This window comes from Ambystoma mexicanum, chromosome 11 (assembly GCF_040938575.1).
Source record: "Ambystoma mexicanum isolate Mex_15411 chromosome 11, UKY_AmexF1_1, whole genome shotgun sequence".
NCBI classification, from domain to species: domain Eukaryota; kingdom Metazoa; phylum Chordata; class Amphibia; order Caudata; family Ambystomatidae; genus Ambystoma; species Ambystoma mexicanum.
In genome coordinates this window covers 84001721-84028637 of record NC_090934.1, presented here as the reverse complement: position 1 = coordinate 84028637, position 26917 = coordinate 84001721, and the positions used below count along the sequence as shown (strand labels likewise).

At 50.9% G+C, this 26917-nt stretch overlaps 1 protein-coding gene across 15 annotated transcripts in view; it reads right to left on the bottom strand.

Annotated features, from left to right (window-relative positions):
- ZMYM4 (zinc finger MYM-type containing 4) overlaps window positions 1-26917 on the bottom strand; it is a 1943772-nt gene that overhangs the window by 1041962 nt on the left and 874893 nt on the right. For all 15 annotated transcript variants that reach the window (XM_069622579.1, XM_069622582.1, XM_069622583.1 and 12 more), the window contains one exon: window positions 16245-16395. In XM_069622579.1, the coding sequence (XP_069478680.1) occupies window positions 16245-16395 (151 nt within the window). The remainder of the gene's footprint in view (window positions 1-16244; window positions 16396-26917) is intronic.

The following is a 26917-nucleotide window of genomic DNA, read 5'->3' as shown; positions in this document are numbered from 1 at the left end:
TCATGAGAGATTGCGCTCTGCCTGCTCAGAGCATCCGCCGTCTCGTTTTCGTCTCCGGCCAGATGAACTGCCGAGATCGAAATATACTGCTGGATGGCCCAGAACCAGAGCTGCATCGCCTCCATGCACAGAGGAAGTGACCCTGCCCCCCCCCCCTTTTTTTGTTGAAGTAGTGCATGGCCACTGTGTTGTCCGTCAGAATCAGGACATTCTTACCTCGCACAGTCGGCAGAAAAGCCTTCAGGGCAAGCCTGACGGCCCTCAGCTCCAACAGATTGATATGGAGTCTGGACTCTGTTAGGCAGAAACCTGTGCAGTTCCCTTAGGGACCACTGCAAAAGATTTAAGACTACAGGTGGTTGGCAGTAAACCCAATTGGTAGCAGTCTGTACCACCCAGATTTACCTGGTATCTGTGGCTGAGCAGTCAGACTTCTCTCAAGATGAGTTAGGCAGTATATAGAGTATACACAATAGGTACAGAGATACAGTAGCACATGCAAACACTGACCAGAGCTTTGGTGTAAAAGTATATAATTATTCATTTAAAGACACTTGTAAATTACACTAGCACAGAAAGAGGCAAGTAAATTCAACACACAGTCACTATTATATATATACAACCTTAATTACTTATTAGACAAGACTTAGTGAGAAACACCACTTATTTTCAGACAGAGGTGAGCGCTTAGCATAAAATGGCACTCTAATAAGTTATTTAAAAAGGGAGGGGAAAAAGGCAGAGTTATGCAAGCACACAAATCTCAATACTTTTCACAGAACCACAGTGAGGCAGGTTAGGCAAAGTCTACTGGAGAGCAAGGAAGTTCAAATGCCAGGTCCACTCTTAGAGAGAGCAAGCGAAATGTGTCAAGGATCACACAGTGGGGTTATGCCCAAAGAGTTTTTGTAAATAGTTCACAAAAGATTGAAATCAAGTCAGGAAAAGTTAGTTAACAAGCCCCAGTCTGATCCAGGTTAGAAAGTCGAGGATTTACTGTCACCCCTGAATGATCTGTCGCAAGGGAAGCCAGGCGGGACACAGTACCTGAAAATGGGAAGAACGCTCCAGCAGGGGCAGTTGTTCCTGGCAGCGGGTCCAAGTTGGTGTTTCGTCCAGAGGAAGAGGAGGTCTCGACGTGGAGGAAAGCTGAAGGTCGTTGCACTGCCATGGAAGAAACCAGCCGCAGAGTTTCCCGGTTACAAGGTACCACCATTTTCGGTAGTGGTAAACCAGGGTATTCCGGTTGCCGGGGTGCTTGGCACGGGCAAGGCGCCACGAGATGGTCCAGGAAGGCAAAAAGACGGGCAAACTGGTTATCCCCACCAGTCAAAGGAAGAAGACTCTCCGGGCTGGAGATTATGTCTGTCGTCAGGAAAAGTGGTGAGACGGTTCAGCAGGACTCCACCGGTGGTGTCGTCGTTGCAGGTCGGTTCGACTTCTCCCTCGTCGGATTCTTTAGGTCCTGTGGAGACTTCTGAAGTTCCAGTCCCCAAAGCCCTGCTTTTATGCAGAAAACCCCCATTCATTCAGCCTAGCTGTCAATCAAAAATGCCAAGTGGTGGGCCAATCACACAAGAGTGTGACTTGAGTTGCCGAGGCAACTCAGTCCAGGGTGCCTAAACCCCCTCCCACACCCCGTGTGGTACCCAGACAGAGTGGCACAACTTTTGGAGTCTTCTGTGGAGAAGCCCGCCAAAAAGTGGAACAAAGGGCTCGACTTGGGTTGGAGTCACAGAAGGGAACACAAATGCCATTTTGGAACCAAGTTTCGGCAAAAAATACCAACCCGTGAATTTATATTAATTTAATAAACCAGCGGTATGCTCGAGGCTATTTTAAAAAGTGGTAGCCTCGAACAATGGGAAAATCCCATAGGAATGTATTTGCGGTCGAATATGAAAAGTAGTATCCACTGCCTTCAGCCAAAATTCGGTCGGGGGGGGGGGGACTGAACAGTGCCCCCTCGAACAACAGACCCCGGGGCAATCGAATTGCCCCGACCAGTACGTCCACAATATGATGCTTTGTACTGGTTCTGTTAACATTTTGAGACTCGTAAAGCCAATGGTGACTTGACATGCCCTGGGAGACAGTAGTCAGTCCCAGGGTATGGAGTCTGTGTTTGGGGGACACTACGACACCCCTGGGTGACTGCACGGAGGGTGCTGTGTAGCCCACATATCAAAAACACATGAAACCCTATGGGGAAAAGGACCCGATAGCCCATAGAACACATACAAAGTCAAAGGTAACACCTTAAATCATGTAAAGCGTGGGAGGAAAAGAATATCACTCTTAGCAGGAGAAAAAATAAACCCCAAAAATCCAGCAAAGCTGCTGGGGGACTCACTAGGTTTGGGAAATTAGCCTTTACAGAGAATTCTCCCTAACAGACTCTGACAGAGAGCAACGACCGCTGACTGTCAGCTCGTTGGCATGAGCTTCCCATCCCGTGAGGGACGCGTCCATCACGGTCATCACCGCCGGCCAGGGTAGCCAAAACTGAGCCCCCCCATCACATTGCCTTTGACGGCCCACTACAGAAGGTCCTGGCGATCGAAGGCGGCACCTGAACGGGGTCCGACATCCTGCTGGAGGACTGTGACCACTGGAGCTTGAGAACCCATTGCATAGATCTCATCCGCAACCTGGCCTCTGGCACCAGAAGAATGCAGGATGCCATGAGGCCAAGCAACCTCAAGAACTCTAACGCTGGGAGAGTCTTGGCATGTTGAAACTTGTGCACCATCTGCTGAATGTGGTGAGCCCTCACCTGCGAAGGAAAACACTGCCCCAGGGACGCGTCGAGCACTGCTCCGATGTACTGGAGCCGCTGAGTTGGCGTCAAGTGGGACTTCTTTAAGTTGAGGGAGAAGCCCAGCTTGTGAAGGGAATGGCAGGTGACGGACAGATGATCCAGGACTTGCTCGGGAGAGCGTGCCCTGATCAACCAATCGTCCAGGTAGGGGTAGATGTGAATCCCCCTTTCCTGAGATATGCTGCCACCACCACCATGAGCTTGGTGAAAACCCTTGGGGCGGAGGTCAATCCGAACGGCAGGACCCGAAACTGAAAGTGCGAGTCGCCAACCGCGAACCTCAGGAACCTCTTGTGCTTGGGATGGATCGGCACATGAAAATAAGCGTCCTTGAGGTCGAGAGACACCAACCAGTCCTGAAGTTGAAGGACCTGGAGGACTTGAGAAAGAGTAACCATCTTGAACTTTTCCTTCCTGAGGAGCTTGTTCAAACCTCTCAAGTCCATGATTGGTCTCAATCCCCCGTCTTTCTTCGAAATCAAAAAATAAGGGCAATGCCATCCCTTGTTCCTCTCCGCTACAGGCCCCAGTTCTATGGCACCTTTCTCCAGCAGGGATTGAATTTCCTGCACAAGGAGCGGATCCGGACTCTTCAAAGAGAGATCCAATGGTGGATTGTCGTGAGGCCTCTGCCGGAAAGGAAGACAGTAGCTGTAGGCTATGATCTCCAGAACCCACACATCTGAAGTAATGGCACGCCATTCTACAAGATGCTGCGCCAGCCATCCCCCAACCGGAGAAGCATGGGCCTCATGACTGAGCTGAATCGGCTGCAGCAGTGCCTGAGGGCAAAGAGGCAACTGCTTGCGCAACCTTGGCACCTCGAGTACCTTGTTTTCCACCTCTGGCACTCCTACGGTTGCCCCTTTGACTCGCACCTCCTCTCGATTTACAAAAGGTCGAGTAATATCCAAAGGAAACTCCCCTCCATTGCTGTCCCCTAGGACGAAAAGGCAGAGGTTGGCGAACTGCAGCGCCCAACGACTTCGCTGCAGCTTTGGAGATCTGCAACCTCTCAAGACTCATCAGCCTTGCTGCCAAAAAGATGTTCACCATCAAAGGGCATGTTGAGGAGCTGGGCTTGCACATCAGGAGCAAAACCCGACTTCTGCAACCACGCAAACCTGCGTATTACGGTGCTCGCCGCCATGGACCGGCTGACGCAATCAACCATGTCCAGACCCGACTGAACGGATTCACACATGGCATCCTTGCCATCCTGCACAACAGCAAGGAAACCATGCCGTTCCTCCCCTTCGGGAATATGATCAGCCGCTAAGGAAATACAGTTCCACAGAGTGTGCGTGAAACGAGAAAAGGCACAAACGGAATTGGCAGCCTGAAGTGCCACACCCCCAGAAGAAAATACCTAATTCGCCCAGCCGTCAAAACGTTTGTCGTCCCCATCAGGAGGGATGGTAGGGTACGACGCCTGCTTTGCTGGGGATGTAGCCGCCTGCACACCAAACTCTCCGGAGTAAGGTGCGTGGTCAAGTAGCAGGGAGTCACCACTGGCTGGGCGATATTTCTTCTGCAATTACTTACTCACTGCCGGGAGACTCTCCAGTGAAGTCCTCCAAGCCGCAGCCACCCTTCTCTGCAACTGCAAGGCCATATGGAATGGCAGCACCGGGTCAGTTGGAGGACCTTGGTCCAGGATATCAGGTCATCCTGCTGAAAATCCCCAGGGGTGTGCGGACCACCCAAGGTAATCCGTGACGCTCGACATGAGGCGCCGGTACGAGGATTCGGCATGCGTGCCAGGCTCCTGCCTACCAAACTCCACCTCCGGAGAGGTGACTAGACCACTGGCGTCGTGCAGCGACTGGCGCAGTTGACTATGACCAGAAACAATGTCATCAGGGACCTCTGCAGGAACCTCACCATCCTCAGACCCCCTCATCCACCTCCGAAATATAATCCATAGGCTGGAAGGAGGGTACAGAAAAAAACACAAAGACATGTTTAGCCTTGGCCAGTGCCTTTCTGGGGGGTGCCACGGGGTACCTCCGACAAGGCGTCGAGGGTGGACGGAATCGGCACCAACAGCTTTGAAGGCCTCGACACAGGCCTCGAGGGCGGAGCCCCGAGCGTGTCTCGACAGCTGGGGCGCCGATGGCGCCAACGACGGCCTCGAGAGTCCGTCAATGACCTCGGCGCCGCCGGGGTCTAGGTCTTCCTCGAAGACTTCACAGATTCTCGCAGTCTCGAGGGCGTCGAGGACCGGGAACGGGCATGTCTAGAGTGACCATCCTTGTCCGACCGGGACCTCGAAGGCGCCTGGTGGTCGCGACGACTGCTTGAGCCCAAAGGCGGACGAGCAGTGTCGCTAGTACAGCCACTACCGGCGTCCTCAGACGGAGTTCTCTCAGACCGAGAACCCCCAGACTCACGACAACGATGCGGAGAGTCGCCCCTCGCATCATCCGTCGAAAGACCAGTGGAACGGGACTTCCGGGGCTTGGCCACCTTACCGTCCGACAGCTTCTTATGCTCCCCCAAAGCCTTCGATGTGAGCGATTGGCAGTCGACACAGTCATCCATATCATGGTCCTCCCCTAGGCACCAGAGGCAAGCGTCGTGCGTATCCGTCAGCGACATCTTGGACCCGTACACCCAACACTTCTTAAACCCGGACCGCGGGGTGGAAGAAGCCGAAGACATCATACGATAGCAATGAAGAAACAGGTTTGAAGAACCGAAAGAACAGGATTCAGTAGAATCGAGGCGCGCCGAGATCTCCGAAGCGAACACGTTCGCGGAAAAAACGGAACTGAGGCTACGGGCGTCGTGCGTCCTACTTATAACATCCGGTGATGTCGGCTCGACAGAGACCCTCGAAGACAGCGTATCGACGCAGAAAGATTTTCCGAAGCAGCACAGCTGTGGCGATTACTGTCATAGATATGGAATACATCGGAGGACCCATCCCCTTGAAACATTTTTATTTGCAACTTTCGCTCCATAGATTTCTATGGAACACCCTTTCTTTTTTACTCCTTTTGAAACCAGTCCTGGCTTTTTAGAGGTAAGTAAAACCTTATACTTTACTACCCTGGACTGTTTTGCGCATTCTTAAGGGGAAATTCATTAGACCCTAACATTGTCAGTAATGGGAGACAGTCTCCCTGTGTGCATTTTTTTATTGTTACTATTAGACATCACCTTACAGTGAAGTGCAGTTAAGATACTTTGTATGTCAAATTTTACTGATAAGTAATAGTCTTTCTGCAGCTTGTATCTGCTTAGAATCAAATGCTTTGCATAAGTTGTACTTTAGTATTTGTTGCAGAGTATTACCTACACTCAAACAGATCTTTGCGACATGTGGTCACCAAACAGTAGACCCATTTGCAACAAGAGAAAACAAAAAATGCCAAAACTGTGCGTCCAGGTACCACAACCTGGCTCCCTAGGCAATGCACTATGGACGAGTTGGTCGGGTATATTTCCATACACACCCCTCCCAGACGCCCATTCTAACGCCACTCATCCACAAGATAAATCACAAGACGAATCAAGAGAGCTTTACAATGATACTCATTGCTCCAATGTGGGCAAGACAACCATGGCACTTGCACCTAATGCACATGTCTTTGTGACCACCTATCAAGCATCTTCTAATCCAATACCTATTAACACAGACTCACCAACAGGTAACACACCAGACACTTCAGTTGACCAACTTGGCAGCTTGGCTCCTGAGGTCCACGGAGGCCATCAGCTTTGAAGGCTTGCGCTACAAAGCTGCTGTAAAAACACATCCATTTTGCATTATAATGTTAGCCTAAGCGCGCACACATTGAACTGCGCCAACACGGTTCCCGAACGCCATCTTGGTCGTTTTGCTACCTTTTCCGATTTTTCATTCTGAGCGTGTTAAGAGATTCACAAACTCACTGATTCGAAATGCTCCTCAAACATGCCCCTGCACAGGAATGCTAAATCTGCTGAGCACATTGTTTATCTTTAACTTCGAGCCTTGAAGAACTGGCACAAACGTGGCCAATCCGTACATTAGTTTCCTTCCAGTCTTCCAGACTTTCTTGCCCTTTCCATAGCTAATTATGAATGTGCATCCAGATGATTAAAACGAAGCACAATTCACAGCATATGCATTCCTAAAAACCAAGCGGAGTCGAAATGCAGACTAACCTTTTAGTCTAGAAAGAACATAGATCATGTAGCACGAGGAATGTTACCTTGCGTTAGGAACACTATATACTACTACACGCAACTCTGCTCTGTTCCCAGACAGTAGATTGTCTGAGAGATGAAGCGGAGTGCTCCAGCATGTGTTGGTATAGTAAAATTCCCACGTCTGCAGGTCATGAACCCTCATCACACGAATTTGCCATGTTAAGATGTATAAAATATGCTCACTTCCCCCATTTCTTTGCTCACCTTCTCTATGCCTGTACACATGCATTGATAAATTTGGGTCAGCTTAAGGGATAATAAACTGTTTGCTCCTTGTGACTGGTGTGTCTTCATTTCTTTGCAGAAGCCTCATTTTTGGACTAACACTGCCAGAACCACTTTGAGGTCCCAAACCAGGTGTGGCCTATGCACCGGCGGAAAAAGCATAGACAATTCCTTAAGGTGAACCTTTACCACCGGGTTGGCTGCAGAAAAAAAAAGCCCAGGGGAATGATTGTAGGCTCCAATGGCCACCAAATAGCTGCAGCAAGTATCCACCTGAATTCCAGAACGAGCCAGGTGAGTTGAAAAAGCCAGTAAGTCATCCAGAGGACTTGTGACAGGGTCCAGACCCTTGTTGCGTGCCCAATGGCAGAATTTAGTCCATTTACTCTTATACTGGGACTGAGTCGAGGTCCTCCTGGACTAATGGAATCATGCCCCCGCTGTCAACTGAAATTTTAGCAAGTTGAAGCCTTAGCTTGTCAGAAACCAGGCCGCAAGCGCCAGATTGGCCGGGTCCGGATGTTCCACCACACCGCCTTGCAGCGTCTGGAATCCCCTGCTGGAGAATTGAAGATGGACAGTACCCTGGAAGCACCACTGCAGCCGAACCGAAAACCGGGGTCTCGGAGGCCAGTGGGAGGCAATCCGGAGGAGACTACAACCCACCGAAACCCGAAACTTGCGTCAGTTGGAGCAGAGGGGTGGAGGTTAATGCATACGTTATATGTTACTCACCATAGTGATTAACGTACTCCTATTCCATAGTCCCTTTTCCTCCATACTGCATGGGCGATTACAACAGAATGATGCCCTGGGGAGTAGAGTTGGCCCTCTAGGAAAAGAAGTTTCTTAAAACTTCCTGGCCAAATGCAGCGTCTGATTTGGCGCTGGCATCCAAGCAATAGTGCATGCAAAAAGCCAAAGGCGAAGTCCAAGTAGCCGTCCCTGCTGATTGTTTGGAACATGCCTTTGGAAAGCCGCAGCCGTGGCCTTGGCTCTGACCACATGGGTATGCATGTTTGCTGGCAAGGTCATGTGCTGCCCTTCATAAGCTTTGTTGATTGCCATAACCATCCACCTAGCTATTGACGCTTTGGATGCTTGACCGCCTACTTTGACTCACCGAAAGTGCACCCGAGTTGCGGAAGCTCTTAGTCCTATCAAGGTAAAATCTCAGAGCATGCATGACATCCAGACGGTGCAACGCTTTCTCTGCCTCATCCTTCAAGTTTGGAATGAAGGTTGGAAGTACTATCTCCTCATTGAGGTCAAAAGATCACATGACCTTAGGGAGGAATGAAGGGTGCGTCCTAAGCACCACCTTGTCCCAGTGGAATGTGGCATATGGCTCTGATGGCACTAGAGCCTGGATCTCACTGATTCTGCGTGCTAAGCTGAGGCCAACCAGGAGAGCAGTCTTAATAGTAACCAGCCTCATATCTACTGATGCCATGGTTCAAACAGCTTGTGGACCAGGTTGAGGTCCCAGACCGGTTGTGGTCGCTTGACTGGTGGATACAATCTGTTCGGGTCTGACAGATGTTTCTTGACCACCGGATTAGGAGGAGCTGAAGAGGTTCTCTGGAGTTTTTACAAGACCCTATGGCCGTCAGAGAAGTACAGACGGAGGCTACCTGCACCCCGGAACGAGCCAGATGTGCGGAAAAAGCCAACACATGGTCTAGTGTGCATGCCAGAGGGTCTATCTCATTTGCCTTGGCCCAGTGACAGAACCTGGTCGATTTGTTTTTGTATTGACTCCTGGTGGATTTGCTTCTTGCCCCTTGAATGATGTCCTAGTTGTCCTGTGACAAGTGTACATGCTTCAGGGTAACACGCTCAGGAGCCAAGCTGCTAGAGCTAACTTCTCAGGAGTGTGGTGTACCACTGTGCCTCCCTTCTAGGATAATAGAGGGGGGGGGCTGGTCCCTCTGGAAGGGGGACTGGAGGTTGACCCGACAGTCGGAGGAGCTCCAAGAACCAAGGTCTGGCAAGCCATTGCAGTGCTATCAAGATGAGGCAGAGGCGCTGCAACTCCTTGACCTTGCAGATCAACCTGCAACGCATCCCCCAGTGAGTCTCTGCCCTGACCCATCGAGAACGCAAACTGGTGACATCTCCTGTTGGTCACAGTGGCGAATAGGTCTACCTGAGGATGGCCCAACCTGTGGAAGATCTCCCTCAGGACATGCTCGCTCAACTGCCACTCGTAGTTGTCGACCCCCAACCTGCTGAGTCTGTCCACCTCCAGATTGGACTCCCCCGGGATGATAAAGGCTGATAGTTAAATGTTGTGCGACAGCGCCCACTCCCATATTTCGATGGACAACCTGCAGAGAAGAGGAGACCTGGCACTCCCGTTTCCAGATGTAATACATGCAGGTGGAGCTGTATGCATATGGGTTTGCTGCTGATAATGGGGAGGAAAGCTTTGAGGGCAAGTCAGATAGCCATCATCTCGAGCCAGTTGATGTGTTCTAGCTGTTCCTGCTTTGACCAAAGTCTGTGGACACTGCTTGTCCAGGGTAGCCCCCCAGCCTTCCAGGGATTAGTCTGTGGCAATGGTGACCACCGGTAGGAGTTGCCTTAACGGCCTGCCCGCAAACATGTTCGCCTCTGTCTTCCACAACAAGAGATAGTTTGCAGGTTCCAAGAGGCTGAGAAATATAGCTGCAGCCACCTCATTTTGATCCTTGTGTGTGGCACCGCCAGGAGGAATGCCGCCATTATTCCCAGCAGGTGTTGGTACCACCATGCCGAAGTTACTGACCAGCTGAGGAAATGCCCTGTGGAAGTCTTAATTGCCTTGATCTTGACCTCGAAGGGCAATATCCTCTCCACCCTGGTATCCCAAATAAATCCAAAGAATGTGAAGGACTGAGTGGGAAGTAACTGATTTCTTGAGGTTGATAGAGCACTCCAAATCTTATAGCGTGTTCATCAAGCTGGCTGCTGTGCGCTGGACTCCCTCTGTATACTCCGCTGGTGCAAGCCAGTCGTCGAGATATGGAAAAATGTGATGGCCTTGCGCTCTGAGCAGGGCTACCACCACGTTCAATAATCTTTTAAAGACCCTTGGGCTGAATTGAGGTCAAATGGGAGGTCCTTGTATTGGAAATGAAAGCCTATGATCCTGAAGCATAAGAAGGAACGATGGCGCTCACAAATCGGGAGGATAAAAATCCTTCCGATACAGGGAGCACATCCAGTCTCCCCCAAAGTGTCTCTGCTATCAGCGCAGGCGTTACCATTTTGAAAATTGAGGGGTAGGGAAAGGTTCAATGTTGAACCGTCGTGTACAACTCTCAGGCCAGCCCGTTTCTTTTTCTGTATGGCAAAGATGCGGGAGTAGAATCCTATGCTTTGCTGTGAGGCTGGAACCTCCTCCGCTGCCTGGCTTGCTATGAGCGAGCGGATCTCCACCAGAAGAGTTGACATCCCAATCTGTGGGGAGATGGCTGGGGGGTGGGGGGAGGTCGGAGAGGAGATTTAGGCATCGGTAAACCGAATCCCGAGAAAACCGCTGAGACAATCCATGTGTCTGCGAAACTCACCCGCCAGGACTTAAGTGAGGACAGGACTGAAAGTGAGGGGCAAGAATGCCCCCAATAGAGAACTGTGACTCTGGATGACACTGTCACGGTTTCTGTTCGTCTGAGGCTGGTGCACGTTAGGGCGATTGGAAGAATCCCTTGTGACGCTTTGTGCTGCTTGCATCAGTGCTGGCTGACACGCAAGGCTGCCTAGTACGGTGCTCCTGGAAAGTCCCGGATGCCACCAAATGTACGACCTTTGCAGAACGTGGGTGACTGACTAAAGCACTTAGGCCCAGGCTTAGTCCAAATTGCAGGGACTTTGCTATTTGGGAGCTGTTTTTCTTCTCGTCAATCTCCTCGTCTGTAGATGAGTGGAACAAGTCACCTCCCTCAAATGGCAGGTCGAGAATGTGTTCCTGCATGTCACGGTTAAACTTGCTTGCCTTAAGCCATGCAGTCCTCCTCATGTCAGTGGCCACACATACAGCCCTGCCTACAGTGTCTATATGCGCCACTGTCGACTCCATGAGGTCCTGGGCCACTATCTTCGCCTCTACCAGACCTGCCTTGAAGCTCACCTGACTGTGGTCCGGAAGCTCAAGAAGGGATTCTGCCATCTCCCACCATATGTGTTGGTTTATTGCGGCTAGCATGGCGTCCGCATTAGCCTGCTTCAAGTGGAGCGTAGCATTAGAATACATCTTCCCATAGGCCTCTGGGAGTTTTTCTTCCTAACTTAGAAGGGCCGAAGTAGGTGTAGACGTGGAGGTTTGTGGATTTGCATACATTGATGCTGCCGCTCTAATCGAAATCAGGTTGCGGGTGCACCGACAGCATGAGGGAGTCACTCTCCGCTTGTCGATATTTGGCATCTAGGCGCTTGTTTGTAGGCTGTGTAGAGCAAGGTAAGCACCTCTGCCAAGACCCCTGCCTCCGGTTGTTAAACATGTTGCTGCAGGATTCCCCAAGTACTCTGCTACGCCAGACAGTCTTTCATGGAAGGCCCTAGCTGAGGAGGAGGTGTCTTGATCCTCCTCCTCCTCCTCCTCGTCCGTGTCCCCCGTTGGTTCCTGCAGGTCAGGGCCTGCTGGTGAAGTGCTGGAGGGGCTCTGAGCCAGAGACTGTGCTAGGGACTGCAGACGGGGCGGAGCCACCGTAAAAATCTATGCCTGGGGTGCGGGAACCTGGGCCTGTACTGGCACCTATGTATGAACCAAGACAGGGGGCTAAATGGGTGCCGGAGGGAGCATGTCTTGGATGCCCCCCAACCCTCCAGCATGGTCCTCATTTGAGGAGACCTCATGAGCGTGAAGAACTTCATAAAGAACCTGTCCTTGCATGCTGGTGATGTGCTTACTTTTGTGGGTGCGGGTCCTTGGACCTGTACCTGTTGGCAGTGCTCTCGCCGGCCCTTGCCTCAGATAGCTGGGGTCTGCATTCTAGTAATTAGGTAAGAGGTGGACCAAGTGACCGGTGTTGACCAATCCCCATCTTGGCGGGCATTCCAATGCATGCGCAGTGGACTGGAGAGGCTCCGGATGAGCCGCCATTTTGTCTGATAGTGCGCCACGTACTTGTTGCGTGACGACCATCGTAGTGGGACTAGTGTCCGCCTGCTTGCTTGACTGCAAAGGCTCAGACCTTCCCTGCACCTCAGGCAAGGACCTGGGAGGTGGATTGCCCTCTGCCACGTTGCTGGTACTGTGTTTAGGTGCCCTCTCAGGTTTGCCCCCAGTAGTAGAGCTAAGCCCCTCAGGGACAACACCTTGGAACCCCTCAGCCGTGTGGCCCATAGCTCATCGAGCTTTCGTCCCCTTGCTGGTAGGACCTGGAAGGGCCCTCTCGCTTTACGCTTCCCAGGTATGAAGAGGAGAAAGGGGCACCTACCTTTGGCTTGGTCTTCCTCCCGACGTACTCTCTGATGTGCTCTCGTAGTGATCTTGATAACAGCTCGCTCCACCTGGCTAAGCGGTTCTTCAGCGAGCGCGAAAAGTAAGTGCATTGCACGCCGAGCAACCGTGGTCCTCGCCAAGGCACCGGAGGCAGAGTGCATGCGGATCCAACGTGGGGCAGGAACCCTCGCAGGCCGGACACTTAGCCTCTGAGGAAAATAGGGAAACAAAATTATTCTGGGGAAATTTGGAGCGTGGAATTACAAGCAAGAAATAAGTGCCTCAACCACAGTCTAGGTGAAAGAGGTCTGCTCCCGTCGACGCGGAAAAGAGGACTGGCGCCAGTGGGCGGAGTCAAGGGAGCACATGCTCCCAGCGTCGCACCCCCACGGGCATCAAATTTAAAGGGGACACATTTTTCTGGTGAAAAAGGTTCAGTTTCACGTCCCTAGCGAGGGACACCCATGCAGTATGGAGGAAAGGGGACGGAAGTACAGAGAAGATATCTATATTGGAGTTACAGAACCTGGCCAGCTCAGCAGCCTTGGCACGAAAGGAAGGAGACTTCTGCTGAGCAGCAAGCTCAGGGAACTTTCTGGGAATTAAAACCACTGGATTAAACAGGCGTCACCATAGTCGCAGGCATTCTTTGGTTGGTGAACAAAGGGGAAGGTCCTGCACAGTTTCTGTTGAGAGTAGAAGGCTGGAATTGCAGGAGCAGGCATGTAGAACAACTTGACAATACTCTATCTTCCAAGGATGTGCTCGGAACGGCGATGGCTGGAGCGAGGTAGCCCAGGAGAGAGCTTTTGAGTCCACCAGAGATAGTCAGTATAGGAGCACTTTCGAAAGGTCAGCAAGCACCAATCCTCGAGCAGCGGTCGAGGCTGGTTGTTCGCAGTGTTCCAGGCAGCAATGCACCGACCAGGGCCTTCTTGAGAGAAGGACCGTGGAGAAGAGCTTCACCGGGACTTGGCTGGAACAAATGCTGGGTAGCTGTAACGATCGTCCCGAGGTCTTCCCAGACTGCACTTCTTCATAGGGGTCTTAGATCCAATGATCTGTTGAATGGCTGCAGGAGTCCTTTTATCCAGAATTTGGACTGGAGTAGCCACCAGGGCAACCAATTTACCATTCAAACTGGCAGAGGCTGTCTAATCATGACAGCCACTGTCCAAACATTCTGCCTACCAACAGACTCAGGGACAGCCATAACGACTAGAACCAGACGGTCCAAGTTTCCACATCCACCCACACACAGACAGACTGCCACTTTGCCTGGGAAAAGGTTTTTTTCCCGGGAAAGGGCTTTCCATATATGGCAATTGCAGACCTGAGAAAGGAAGGAAGAAGGCCAAAGGACAACATGGCCAAGGGACAAGAGACAATCTTGTTGCACTGCCATTTTCGAGTATATGGTACTCTTTACAGCATTATGCCACAAAAGGCAAAAGTCCACAAAGAAAGAGCCAAAAACACGTTTGAAAAATATCTGTGGCGGGAAGCCCATGCTGAACACATTGTGTTGGCTACCACAAAGTTACAAAATAAAACGTTACAAGGATACTGTCACGATGCCTGCCCCCAGACATATGAAGCAGACCAGTCAACCCAAAATCCTGGCACCCATGGGGACCTATAAGGCCCCAAAAGATTGCCTGAGGGCTTTCTGGACTCAGTCCTGGCACCATTGGTGCCAGGCTCATATGGCCTTTTTCAGGCATGTCAAATTACCAAGTGGTAAAGCCAGGTACAGCCCACCATGAGGCTGCTTGAAGGGACTACATTATTCAAGGGACTATTTCATTGGGTATGGTACTGGGACTACTTTTTCTGGGAACTACTTTTGGAAGGCTATTTAAACCACGCCTGAGAACAGAACACGCTTTGCGTTATTCTGCCCTGCTGCAGCGTAACGCTCACTGTGCCTGCAGCTCCAGTCCAGTCTTCAGTCATGTCCGATCGGTCTACTCGATCTGCAAAGGAAGAGCAGAGAACAGGTTATTGCAAGAACCTTACCTGGATTCATCCCTGCAAGCATACAGGAGTTTGTTCCTGCAAGGGAAGGAACACCAGTGACCGCGCTATTCAAGGAAACATTTCAAGAACAATTAGCATAGCACAGCAAATTACTCACCGATGCTCTGTTCATCCAGGCGATCCAGCGAGGCACTCTAGAGTAATCACCGCCCGCAACAGCCGCATCTGTGAAAGACAAAAGACAATTGGTGAGTTACTTCTCGCTATAAGACTTTCAATCTGGCACCGCAAGATACTTACCCGAAGCTATATTCGTTTGCGGTCTTGCTAATCACCCTCACACAAGCTTTGTTTCTGAAAGTGACGCACCTGCAGACAAGAAAGAGAATCAGGTGAAAAGAGTGAATGAACAATACCGCATTTTATGACATTATTCTTTCTTTGTAATACTGAAACTTGCCTTGGCATTTACATTGCGACGCCTGTCTGCGGCAATTCTGCAAAAAGGGAAACACTATGAAGACAATAGTGCAAAAGTGAACTAAAGACAATTAGAATTTAAAAGCAAGACATTAGATTTACCTCAGAGTCCTTATTGTCAGGAACTCAGCCACGGGATCAGTGAAGCTAACCGAGTACCCAAGTTTCAACGCACCCCTGCATGCAGACGCAGGATGGATAGCTCATCCTTCTTAACAATCAGGTGACACGCAGTAAGGAGAACATAAGGAGAGTGCAGAAGCAGTACTTAGGTCTTCTCCTATTGGTTAGCTAACTTACCATTGGCCTATTCTAGGAAAATCCTCCTTCGTGCCAGACAGTCAAAACTTGGAGGGCAGCTGCAGGCGCTCGTCACTTCACTACGAGTCACGCTGGTGGAGACCGCTGCAGTCCAGTTTCGTTCGGCGCCCCTGTGGAATCCAGGTGAGCTTAACAGATACAAAACATCTGAACCATACTTCAAGGCGATTTGTGCAGCGTCAAAAATACAAGAAACTTACTAAGTGGGACTCACTGCAATGATAGTGGTAGGGACTGATCACAGTTTCCCCATAAAAATGAGCATGAAGCAAGGGAAGAAAAGCATAAGGCTTCACATGCATTAAAAAATAAAATCCTATCAGCAGGCAAAACCGAGCAAAATGTGTGGCCCATAGAGGTCTATGTGAGGAAAGCAGCGGAAAGATGCATTTTTTAACACCCAGAATGAACCGTGAATACAAAAGCACCATACCATCACATTGTTAGATTGTCAGCTTCCCTACAGCAAGACACATGGATCCTTCAGTTGCAGTGACAACATTATCTCAGCCCCCATACACATGATGCTAGTTGTTTAATTCCTGTCTAGGTGTCAGAAATGTGCCCAGCATGACAAATGCCCGGTGTTGGTTGTGGGTCCTCCATTGTGTAGGGATAGTGGGCAGAATGTAAGGGGGCACCAGTCAAAGCCTTTTGTTAATCATGCACTATAGGATTATGGTGGCATGTAATCCAATATATGTGCATCATGTCTGAAAGTCATAGAAACAATACCTTTAATTATCTGAGGAAGTGCAGGATCCAACATCACAAGGCAGTAAAGATTACCTGTATTATTTGGAGGCGTTCCATCCGAGACACTCTGATGATTACAGAATATTAATATACACAGCAGGTTGCAGAAATGTTTCATTTCCCCTCGCCACTTTAGAGACTCGCCAAGTTTCCCTTGACGCTTACAACCATCACACTTTGCCATCTGCAAAATAAGAAGGTGGGCATCTCAAATAGAGCAGTATTTACAGTTTCAACAATTGTTTATGACAGTTTACAAACATGTTTTGTATAAATCGAAAGCTGCTTGGAAAGGATTGGTGTGTCTTCAAGTAAGCCTTTAATGATAAAACAAAGTTCCATATCAAACCTACAGAACACAGACAAAGGGTAACCATACGCTCACAAGTTACTTAGCTGTAACTCCTGTTCTCCAGCATAGATATCTTGCATAGATTCACATGCTCATGAACATTGTCCATCGCCAGGCTGAGAATGGAACAAGTTACTTATCTTTAACTGTTGTTCTCCAGCATGGGTCTGGCATGGATTCACATGCTCATGAATATCCCCCGTCAGGCTGGGAATCCTCTGTAAAAAGAAATCAGTTTCACTTCTGCACCGTCTTTCTCCTAACAACCAATCACTGGTCTCTGGGTCATACTGCCCCCAGCCAATGACAGCCCTCTACCTAAGCCCCTCCTCTGGCAGCCATCTTCAGATTTGGTAGCACGTAAAGTGCCAGTAGGACCAAAATAAGAGCCGCAGAGGGGCAGGCGGGAGGGTTCGCATGTGAAAACATGTCAGACACATGCTGGATAACAGTTAGAGGTAAGTAACTTGTTCCTCCTCCAGCATGGGGTCTGGCATGAATTCACAAGCTCATGAATAAAGAATACATATCAGTACACACATGCACAACCACGGGAGGCGGCAAGGCTCAACATTAAGCATCTCTTACCTCCTCACCAGGCTCACCCTCAAGCGAACAGGTGCGCAGCACTGCTTGGCCGACTCTGGACTCCTCCCTGGAATCCTGGTCTACGCAGTAGAATCTCGTGAACTTGTGCGTCGACCTCCACGTAGCAACCCTGCAGATGTCCAGCAGGGGCACACCAGACAGGAACACCATAGTTGCAGCAATCTCTCTAGTCGAATACGCTCTCGGACGGCCAGGCAACGGTCGGTTTGCCAACCGGTGATAATGGGTGATGCAGCCGGAGAGCCACCTGGAATGGAAGCCTTTGAGAGGGCCTTCCCTTGGTTCACAGTGCCAAAGTTCACAAACAGTTGTGACGTCTTCCGAAAACTTTGTGCGGTGCATGTAGAACTTCAGCGCTGTAGCCACATCCAGCGAATGCAAAGTCCGCTCAGCCGGCGATGAAGGCGTCCGGTGGGGGTGGGGGGTGGTCTAAGGGGTGGGGGGGGAACAGGTAACACCAAGGGCTCGTTTAGATGAAAGTCCGACGGCACCTTGTGCATGAAGGAGGGGTGCGTCCGTAGCACTAGCCTCGTTTTGTGAAATGTTAAATACAGAGGTTTACAGGAGAGGGCCTGGATCTCTCCCACTCATTGTGCGGAGGTAATGGCAACAAGAAACGCTGTCTTCCACGATAAGAATTTCACTGGCGCTGAATGCATAGACTCGAACAGAGGACCTATGAGCCTAGGCAGCACCACTTTGAGCCCCCACACCAGGGTCGGAGCCTTCACCGGCAGGAACAAGCGGAAAAGTCTTCATGAACTCCTTAACCAGGCGGTGCGACCACAGTGTTAGGGAGAATTCTCTTATAAGGCTAATTTCCCAAACCTAGCGAGTCCCCCGGCAGCTTTGCTCGATTTTTGGGGTTTGTTTTTTTATCCTGCTAAGAGTGAGACTCTTTTACTCCCACTCTTAGGCATGATTTGAGGTATGTCTTTGACTTGTTATGTGCTTATGGGCTTATGGGGTTCCTTTTTACTCCATAGGGTATCATCTGTTTTTCTGTATATGTGGTACACAGCACCCTCAGTGCAGTACCACAGGGGTGTCACAGTGACCCCCAAACATAGACTCCATACCCTGGGACTGACTACTGTCTCCCAGGGCATGGAAAGTCACCATTCGCTTTACTAGTCCAAAATTGTGAACAGAACCAGTACAAACCATCATATTGTGGAAGTACTGCTAAGGGGTAATTCGATTGCCCCTGGGTCTGTTTTTGAGGGGGCACTGTCCCGTTACCCCCCCTCGTCGAGTTTCTGGCTGGTTACCACGCAAAATATTCCACCAGAATATTCTCTATGGGCTTTTCCCATTGATTTTAAACGCACCACTTTCTGGTGCAATGTTAAAGATACCACCGGTTTATTTATTTAATATTAAATCACCTGTTGGGTCTTTTTGCCAGAACTCTATTCTAAAATGGCGTTTGTGTCCGTCTCTGTAACTCTGACCAAGGTCGAGCCCTTTGTTCCACTATTTTGGCGGGCTTCCCCACAGAAGCTCTCCAAATGGTGCCACTCCGTCTAGGTTCCACAGGAAGGGTGGAGGGGGGAATTGGCACCCAGGACTGCGTTGCCTTAGCAACCCAAGTCGCACTCTACTCTGATTGGCCCAGTGGTGAGCCGCCCGGCTCACCACTTAGCATGTGTGATTGACAGCTAGGCTGATGAATGGGGGTTTTTCTGCATAAAAGCAGGGCCTTTGGGACTGGAACTTCAGAAGTCACCACAGGACCTAAGAATCCGAAGAGGGACGAAGCTGAGCCATCTGCAACGACGACACCACCGGTGAAGCCCTGCTGCAGCTACCTCACCACTTTCCTGACGACAAGAGAATATCTTCTGCTGGAAGTGTCTTCTTCCTCTGAGCTGGTGGGACCAACCAGTTCACCCTTTTCACCTTCCAAAGACGGCCCTTGGTCGAATCACCCGTGCCAAGCACCCCGGCGGCCGGATAGCCAAGCTCAACACTTTTGACTGCAAATAAAAGGACTGCACCTTTTAATCGGGAACTCCGCGGCTGGTTTCATCCCTGTGCAGTGCAACGACTCCACGTTTCCTCCTCGCCGAGATCTTCTCCTCCCCTGGTCGGAACCAGGAACCTCAACCACTGCCAGGAACTGCCCTCGCTGGAGCTTCCTTTCTCTTAAGATACTGTGTCCTGCCTGGCCTCCCCTTTCTACAGAGTGTTAAAGCTGACCCTTAAATCCTTGGCTTTTAAACTGGGTTGGCTCCAGGCCTTCTAACGATATCTTTTGACTCACCACAACCTCTTTTGAACACTCTGCAAAGACTTTCAGTGCACTTTAAACCGTGTGATCCTGGGCACATTTCGCTTTGCTCCATTTAAAGTGGGACTGGCCCATGAACTTTGGCTCTACAGTATAACCTGCCTTTCTCCCCTTGCTCTGAATTCCTAAAAAAGTGTTGGGAACTGTTTTATTCTTATGTTCTGCCTTTTTCTCTCCCTTTGACTACACTATTGGAGTGCCATCTAGGTTAAGCGCTCACTTCTGTCTTAACAAATAGTTGTGCTTTAACCCTGACTTGTCCGATAGTTATCAAGAGAGGTGTGTATACTTACCTGACTGTATTTTAGATTACTTTTCATTGAGACTGCTAGTGTATTACCTAAAGTGTGTTTTAAATAAATAACTATATACTTTTTATACAAAGCTCTGGTCAGTGTTTGTTTGCTCTACTGTGTTTTGGCTCTATTGTGTATACTCTGCATACTGCCCTACTCTTCTTGAGAGGTCTGACTGCTCAGCCACAGCTACCAGGTAAATCTGGGTGGTGCAGACTGCTACCAATTGGGTTTACTGCTGCTCCTGTAGTCAATCTTTTTGCAGTGTTCCCCAAGGGAACTCCACAGGATTCTGCCTAACACACAGCGACTACTGCCCCGGAGTTCTGGTGTAGCGGAAATCGCCACCAGATGAATCTTGACGGAAGCGTACGCCAGTCCTGCATTGGCCAGCGACAGCAAGTACGGCAGCACCTGAGGGGCCATCATCCGTAGAAGGTTTATCTTCTCTGCACGGCAGCAGGCTGTGAACCTCTTCCACTTGTAGCATTTCAACGTAGGCGAAGCCATGGCCTTGACAAGTACCTCCTTGCAGTCTGCCGGGATCTCATATCCTCCAAACTCTAGCGTGCAGGAGCCAGGCCTGCAAGTTCAGCGACCCTGCGTCGTGACGCGGGATAGCGCCTCATTCTCTGGCAAGAAGATCTGCAACCACCGGAAGCATGACTGGAGGGGACGCTGACAAGTCCAGAAGATCCGGGTACCATATTTGTCTCGGCCACGCCGGTGTGACGAGGATCATCCTGGACCGGTATCGTCTGAGTTGATTGATGAGTCGCAGAAGCAACGGCAACAGAGGGAACGCATAGAGAAACAGGCTGTCCCAGGGGAAAGAGAAGGCATCCCCCATGCTCCCCGGCTGCGGAAACCTGTTGGTGATCTCCGGCACTTGGTGTTCGTCGCAAACAGATTGATGTGGGGATTGCCCCATTGTCGGAACAGAAGATCCACTTGATCCTGCCAAAGCTCCCACTCATGGCACGAACGCAGCTCCCTGCTGAGGGTCGGCTATGATGTTCTTCACTCCCGCCAGATGAAACAGGACGAGGAATATCCCCAGGGCAACTGCCCAGTGCCATAGGTCCTGTGCCTCTCTAGAGTGGTGGGGATCTGGTGCCCCCCTGCTTCCGGATGTAGAACATCGTGGTAGTGTTGTCCGTGAAGACCCATACCACCTTGCCTTTGAGGGACGGAAAGAGACTTGAGGGCCCAAAACACTGTCCGTAGCTCCAGAATGTTGATATGCAACGACTTCTCCAGCAGCAACAGGGCTCTTGCATGGAGACCTCCAGTGTGTGCGTCCCATCCTTTCAGGGAGGCGTCCATCATAACAGTCTCCCGATGAGGTGGAGTCTCGAAGTCTGTGCCCCCCTACAGATGCACGCGGACATCCCACCACCGTATTGCACGACAGAACATCTCGTAGAGAGAGATCTTGTCCTCCAAGCTTCCCGATACCTGGATCCAACAGGCGTCAAGGTACTCTTGCAGTGGCCGCACCCACAGCCTGCACAGTCGAACGAGGTTTATGCATGATGACATCATGCCGAGTAGGTATTTGATTACCTCACCCTTGCGATCTTCAGGGTCGCACCTTGCCCAGGATGGCCGCTATCTTCTCCTTCTCCTCCGACAGACGGCAGACAACACCGTGTTGAGTTGAGACCCCAGAAACAGTGCTTCTTGTGATGGCACCAAGCTGTCAGCAGCTGGACGGTCTCCGCCGTGAGACTGGCGGCGATCTCCCTCGATTTCGCTCGGATGAGCCAGTCGTCCAGGTAGCGGTAAACGTGGTTCCTTCGTAGACCCAGCTGCACCGCCATTGCTGACAGGCACTTGGAGAAAACTCTTGGCGCCGACTTTAATCCGAAGGGAAGGGCCTTGAACTGATAGTGCTGGCCTTGTACCACGAAGCGCAGGAACTTGTGCTTTGTGGATGGGGATGTGAAAGAAAGCATCCTCCAAGTCCAGCAACGACAGGAAATCCCCTTCTTCCAGCTATCCTAGCACGTGCTAAAGGGTGACCATCAGAAACTTCTGGGATCCGATGTACTTGTTCAAGCGTCGGTCCAGGATGGGCCTCCAACCACCAGTCTTCTTCTTGACGAGGAAGTGCCGAGAGTACACTCCGGAGCCTCTTTGGGACTAGCTCCATCGTGCCCTTCCTCAGCTTGGCCTGCACTTTCAGAAGAAGCTGAGGGACGTGGTTTTCCTGCCTGGCCACGGGTGGTATACGAGGACACTTCCGTTGGAATTCCAGAGTGTGTCCGTGGGCCAGTGCGACCAGCACCCAACGGTCGGTGGATATTGGTCTTCCACATGCCGACGAACTTTGCCAGCCGGCCTCCCACTGGGGTGCGCGGGTGGAGGCCCGACGTCCGGGCCGGTTCAGTCCTGCTTTGCAGTGGAGGAGCCGCCTTTGGGACCTTGGAAAAAATGGCAACCTGCTCCGGGCTTGCCACGGCCCCTGTAGGCCTCCTGGGTCGAAGAGCGGGACAGTTGATGGTAGGATGAGGCAAAACCACCGGAGCCTTTGGAGGAACCCTGGGACTTTCCTCTGGAGGTCCGAAAGGACGGCCGTCACTGCTGAAGCGTGCCCAAAGTGCGCACCATCTCGGTTTCCGCCATGATGGCCTGAAGAGACTCATCTAGAGTCTTGCCAAACAAGTTATCCCCGTCAAAGGGCATGTCCAACACCCTCAATTGCACATCCTGGCGGAGGTTAGTGGCCTTCAACCAACCCCGCCGAAGGCAAACACTGTTGCCCATCTGGCGGAACCCTGTGTCGGCGATGTCCATGGCCACCGTGATGGCATAGTCTGATGCCATCTTGCCTTCCTGCAGGATCTCCAGCGCTTCCGCTCTCTTGTCGTTGGGAAGGAAGTCCAGGAGGGGAGAAATCTTGAACCAGAGCTCCCTGTTGTAACAGCCACAATAGCGATGGCGTTGGCAGCCTTGATTGTCGTTCCCTGCCGACGAGATGATTAGTCGTCCAATGGTGTCTAGCTTCTTTCCCTCGCTATCCGGAGGGCAGAGGACGTCAACGTAGACTAACCCGCACACATCTTCCTAGCCGCTGCCGAGACCACCGAATCCGGGGAAGGCTGTGATCTCCAGCATTAGTACCTTTTCTTGTACCGGTCCCTCTTCGCCGGGGCCGAGGACGGGCTCTTCATGAAGAACAGTCACTCGTCCCAAATGTCGTCCAAAAGCGGGGTAGACAGTACGGTCTTCCTCTTAGACTCCCGGCGCTGGTACAGGAAGCCCTCTTTTTCCTCGAGAGCCAGTTGGAACAACTCCTGGGGCTAGAGATCATGGCATGAATAGAGCCAATCTCGTCGGGCAGCGAGGCTCTGGGCGGCAGGAGAGCCACTCTGCCGTCGCCGTCCGTGCCCGTCGTTGCCGTATCCGGTTCTGTCTCGTCCCTCAGTGGAGGGGAGGGAGGCGATGGATGGTAAGGAGGTGGAGGATGAACTCTTCTCTTCTTGTGCGGGGGTTCTCCTGACGATCCAGGTGCCACTGGGTCTAACACGGGCGACAGGGGGATCCTTGTCCGAATGCCTGAGCCCAGTTGGGTGCCGGGTGTGCAAAGCCTGAAGGATGTCCACCGAAATGTCCGCCGGAGGTGGTGGTGGTGGCTGCTGCAGTGTCTTCTCTACGGGCAGAAAAGATGATTCCCTCCTGGCCCGCAGGGAAACTCTCGCTCTGGAGGCCGTTTCCTGTGTACCCGACCAACCGCCTTCGCCTGGGACGACACTCCTTCAATGGAGATTTTCGCTGGGTGAACCTGGGCCTTGACAACCTTGGTCGCACTTGCGGCCTTCACCGTGGGGGGAGGATCAGCACCACGCTCCCCTTTGACTTTCTCCATTGGAGCCGACTGAGGTCGAAGGTGCCGGAGATATTGTGCCCGCTGGGACTCACCCGTCTGGAGCCACTTGGCAATCAGCTCGCGACAGTCCTTCAGGGTGCAGGGAACCATATCCTTGCAGAATGCACAGGCCTCCTCCACGTGCGTCTGGTCGGTATACAGACAGGAGTAGAGGCACAGGGAGTGACCATTGTCCAGGAAAATGTTCCGTGGGCCGCATCCAGGACAAATCCTGAACAGAGGCGTCTAGTCTCCCATATTCAGCCATGTCCATGCAGCGTAGGCCTCCAAGAATTTTCTGGAATCCTCCAAGAAGGGAACTCGGATGATGGATCAATGGAGCTTGAGGCTCGATTGACCGAATAAAATAGAGCAAACTCTTAGAAAAATCACAAACGCAGCAAAAGCTTGAGAGCTATAGCACGAGGACTCCCAACACCTGAACGTGCAGTAAAAATCTGAAGATGGCTGCCAGCAGAGGGGCTTAGGTAGAGGGCAGTCATTGGCTGGGAGCAGTATGACCCAGAGACCAGTGATTGGTTGTTAGGAGAAAGACAGTTCAGAAGTGAAACTGACTTTTCTTTACCGAGGATTCCCAGCCTGACTAAGGGGAATATTCATGAGCATGTGAATCCATGCCAGACCCCCATGATGGAGAACCTCTAATATTAAAGCAGTTTCGCTTTAAAGCTAAAAACTGCTAGTCGCTTATACAGCCCATTGCTTTCCCTTTGGGTCATATTGCCCGGGCCAATGGCATTTGTCCTCCTTAGCTCCACCCCCAGAGGCCATCTTCAGATTTAGAAGCACACGTCAAGTGGCAGTAGGAACCAAATAAGAGCCATAGAGGGGTAAAGAGGGAGGGTTGCATGTGAATCCATGTAAGATACTCATGCCAGAGAACAGGAATTAAAGGTAAGTACCTTGTTCCTTCTCTAGCATGGGATCTTACATGTCAAGGGCGGTTCGGGTTTTTTCAAGCCGTACATTTTTTTAAAATAATGGGTTAAAATGTTTTTAGAGCTTACTGTAAAATATAAAATGGGTAAAAAGCCAAATAGTTTGCAATTGGTGCCTGGGGGCTCAGCGGGCATGCATGATATGTTTTCCTGGACATCTATGATAGAAGTCCAGTAAAAAGATACCATCCCTGTCCCATGGGCACCACAGTGTCCAAAACAATCAACAGGGTTGTGTGTGTATACAAGTCCATAGTCCCCTTTCCTCCATACTATATGGGGCGTCCCTCGCTAGGGACAGGAGACAACCTTTTTCACCAGACAAATCTTCCTCCCCTTTAAATTTCGATGGCTGCGGCCGTGGGAGCATGCGTTCCTCTTACTCTGCCCAACAGCGCCACTCCTCAGTCCCCTATGACAAGTCAACAATATTACGATTGCCTAATGACAGATTTTATTGGGGAGGAGGTGGGGGGAGGATGGTGGGACGCAAGGAGGAAAGGGGATTATGAACTAGGAGTACGTTAGTCACTACGGTGAGTAATTTATAATTATTCCTATATCCCGTCCACTTTCCTCCATACTGTATGGGCGATTACAACAGAATGTAGCCCCAGGGTGGCGACGTGACCCTCCTTAAGTAAACAAGTTCCTATGTACTGCCTGTCCAAATGTTGCATCTGACAGAGCTGGCATCCAAACAGTGTTTGCAGAAGGCCGAATGGGTGGCCCATGTGGCCGCCCTGCTGATGACCTGCCACGGGACGTGGCTCTAGAACGTGACTGCCGTGGTCTTGGCTATGACCGCATGAGCATGCATGTTCACCGGAAGTAGCTTGTGCTGCCCCTCATAGGCCTCCTTGATGGCTGAAACCATCCACCTTGCTATAGAGCCCTCAGAATTCTGATATCCTGGCCTTGACCCCCTGAAGGTGAAGCGAGCCTCTGATTTCCGGTCGCTCTTGGTCTTGTCCAGATAAATTTCAGTGTGTGCCTGACATCTGCCTGACATCTAGATAGTGCAAAGTCCCCTGAGGGTCAGCGAGGAAGGCAAGCACTATTTCCTCATTTAGATGGAACGAAGAAACGAATTTAGGCAAGAACGCGGGGTGCGCTCTAAGGACCACCTTGTCTCTGTGAAAGGTAGTGTAAGGTTCTGAAGCGACTAGTGCCTGAATCTGTTACGCTCACCTGGTCTCTGTGGAGGCGTTGGGGCATGGTTGCAGCCCTCCCTGAACTTGAATCATCCCCCTTCTGGCCTCTCCCCCAGTGGAAAAGCTGTGAGCGGTGGTACATGGGGATACTGCTTCTGCATGGAGATAACAGTGTGTGAGTGCGCCAATCGGTGATTGTTGTACCTCTCGAACCCTTCACCCCAAAGCACGGTTTCTGTGAGCCCATAAAGCTCACCTGTGAATTATGGAAGATAAGCTCTCCGTCCTGCTACTTCTGGCAGGGGCGCCGCAAATGGGATCTAGTTCTTTCACTAATCCCTGATAAGGATTAGTCCAGTCCAGCTGCGACTATGCTTCTCCTTATGATTGGTAAGTCTTTCTTGAGCTCTTGTGATGCTGTTCGTTCTGTTTAATGTCTTTTATATGTTGCTCCGATTTTTGCCCGTAATAACGTCTCTCTTCTGTTTTCTTCCCTTAGATGGAAATGCAGCCTCAATGCAGTTGTCAGAGGCGAAACGCAGTTGGATGGCAGATGGATGCTACTGCAATGTTCGACAGCAGGTAAGTGATGGTATAAGAAAAAGCGCGATGTATGGCGAAGCGCAACCTTAAACTGACTGTTTTTTCGATGTCAACCCTGTCTTCTATTTTTCCTTGCAGGTGCTGCGGTCGACGATGGAGCGTGTCGTGCTGTGGTGCCAAGATGAAGATTTTGGCGTGCCGGAAAGTGTAAAGATGAATACTTAGTTTGCCAAAGAGATGTACAGGTAAGAACAGCGTCCCCCAGTTGGTAAGTATGCCGGCAGGAAGCAGGCTGTCCAAGAAGCAGGATCTTTAAAGGCAAGTCTGACCCTCAGGCGACGGTGAGCGTTACGCTGCTTGCAAATGCAGAATAACGCAAAGCGTCTTTTGAGGATCGGGGCAGCTTATATAGCTGAGATCGTGGGTACGCCCATTAAGGCCGGCTTACCTGCCACTCCTAGAGAGTGAGCACGTGCAAAGCAAAGGCAATCCCAAGAATACACTTGGGGCTGCTTAATGGATAGAATTTTCAAGGTTAATGCATCCTGCTGAATGGAAGGAATGTTCAAGGTTAATGCATCTGAAGTGCTATGTCCATAATAAAAGCTTGTTGTGTTAAATGGATGTTC